General features: G+C 34.5%; 1 protein-coding gene across 1 annotated transcript; it reads right to left on the reverse strand.

Annotated features, from left to right (window-relative positions):
- Positions 1-294: 294 nt before the first annotated feature.
- LOC145060591 (uncharacterized) lies at positions 295-1,779 on the reverse strand. Its single transcript, XM_079008236.1, has 3 exons — positions 1,453-1,779; positions 858-1,051; positions 295-510 (listed from the first exon to the last, which is right to left on the reverse strand). Exons 1-3 carry the CDS (start codon positions 1,523-1,525, stop codon positions 490-492), a joined length of 288 nt encoding a protein of 95 aa, XP_078864362.1. The 5' UTR covers positions 1,526-1,779; the 3' UTR covers positions 295-489.

The following is a 1,779-nucleotide window of genomic DNA, read 5'->3' on the forward strand; positions in this document are numbered from 1 at the left end:
CTAATAATATATCTCTTTGACGTATGACATAATATTAATATGTAGTTTTGAATGACACATGACAAAAAGAGATTAAAACTATTCTTTTATTAGTATAAAGATTTAATCCCAACATAAATTGTCTTCAATGTTAACACATCAAATTCCAACAAATAAGTCTTACATCAAATTTTGACATTTAATTAAGAATATAATTTTATATAATCATATTTTGGCATTTATCACAACAAAATAATTTAAAATTTAATTAAATAGCAATTAAACCAATCAAAAGGCTTGTACTAATAAACACCCTTTAAAACTTCAAACCATCACACTAAAAATAAGAAAGAAAATAATTCCAACAATATAATTTAAACTGCACAAATAAATGTTAAAAGAAAAACAGCCAAATTATTGCTCTAAAATGGTTTAAGTTGATCACTATGTGTTCAATGATCAATAAAATGCTTATTTTTCAAACTTTTGGTTTATCAATGCTCGATTTCTTCATCCATGAAACTTCTTCACCTAAAATAAATAAAAATAAGAAGATTCATCCGCTTATTAAAGATTAAAAATGAGCTGAGAGTTATTTTCTAGATATTGGTTACCTATTTTCGGGATAGTATGAGTATATATACAATGATTTTGATTACAAATTTTGATTCTTAGGATCAAAACAAACATCAATAAATAATCAAAATTTTGCATATCTAACTATCATTTATGCTTTATGGATTTATATGTTATCATTCTTTAGGTCGCAATAACTCCTTTCTATTTTTAATGCATCTAGTTGGTTGTTCAAGTGGGGACGTAATCATAATTCCTTTCCATTTTTAATGCATCTAGGGTTTCTGCTTCATAGTTCATACCTCTTTTGTGGCGTTTTCAGTTGATAGCGTTTTGGAACGAGAATGCGACGCCTTGTGATGTTTCATCGGACCACCGTTAGTATTGACGCCGCCGGATTCGTTCGGCGGAGGCATGTAAGAGTGAGTCTCCGGTCCCCTGTAATCGATCTCGTAAATCTCCGAATTCACTTTTGCGATAGGCAACTTCAACCGACCTACACATATCCGAATACACAATCAAAACTATCACTCAACTCGAACGAATCATGAAGAACTTAAGCAATAAGATTAAGATACGAACGCCTGTTTCTAAGCTGCTTTAACTCTTCGTAAACGTTTGAAACAATCAAATTGCAGAACTATATATAAATAATAGCGTAAGCTTACGAGACACAAAATCGAATCTCTGGAGGTGAAGCGAAGTTCATTCAAACACAAAACCAAAAATATTAAACAACACAGCGATTGTGAAATGCTTTGATATGGAGATATAATTTTATACAGTATGAATCGATGAAAAACTAAACTCGTAGAAAAAAGCTGTGCGACTGTGTGTGAGAGAGAGAGAGAGCTGAGAGCATGAAATGTGATCGAAGCTTAAGCAAACCGAACATACCTCTGGAGAAAGCAGGCATGGCGAAGAGGAGGAAGAGCAAGAAAACAGTTGTGAAGCGATTTTTGAGGTCCATTGGAGAGAGAGAGAGAGAGAGAGAGAGAGAGAGAGAGAGAGAGAGAGAGAGAGGTGGTATTTAATGTATAGGGACGGCGGATCACGGAAGAAACGTGGCGGTGGTCAGGGGGTGATGCGCGTTAGCATTTGAAAGCGACGCCATCTTCACAGCCTTATGCTGCCTGGTTGCCTGCTGAGGTGTAATTCATTCAGAAACCAGCACAACTGGACCAGCAAAAAATGTTGGAACTTGGGAGTGCACTTTTTTAAATG

Source organism: Lactuca serriola, chromosome 6 (assembly GCF_051521515.1).
Source record: "Lactuca serriola cultivar US96UC23 chromosome 6, Lser_US96UC23_V15, whole genome shotgun sequence".
Lineage (NCBI taxonomy): Eukaryota > Viridiplantae > Streptophyta > Magnoliopsida > Asterales > Asteraceae > Lactuca > Lactuca serriola.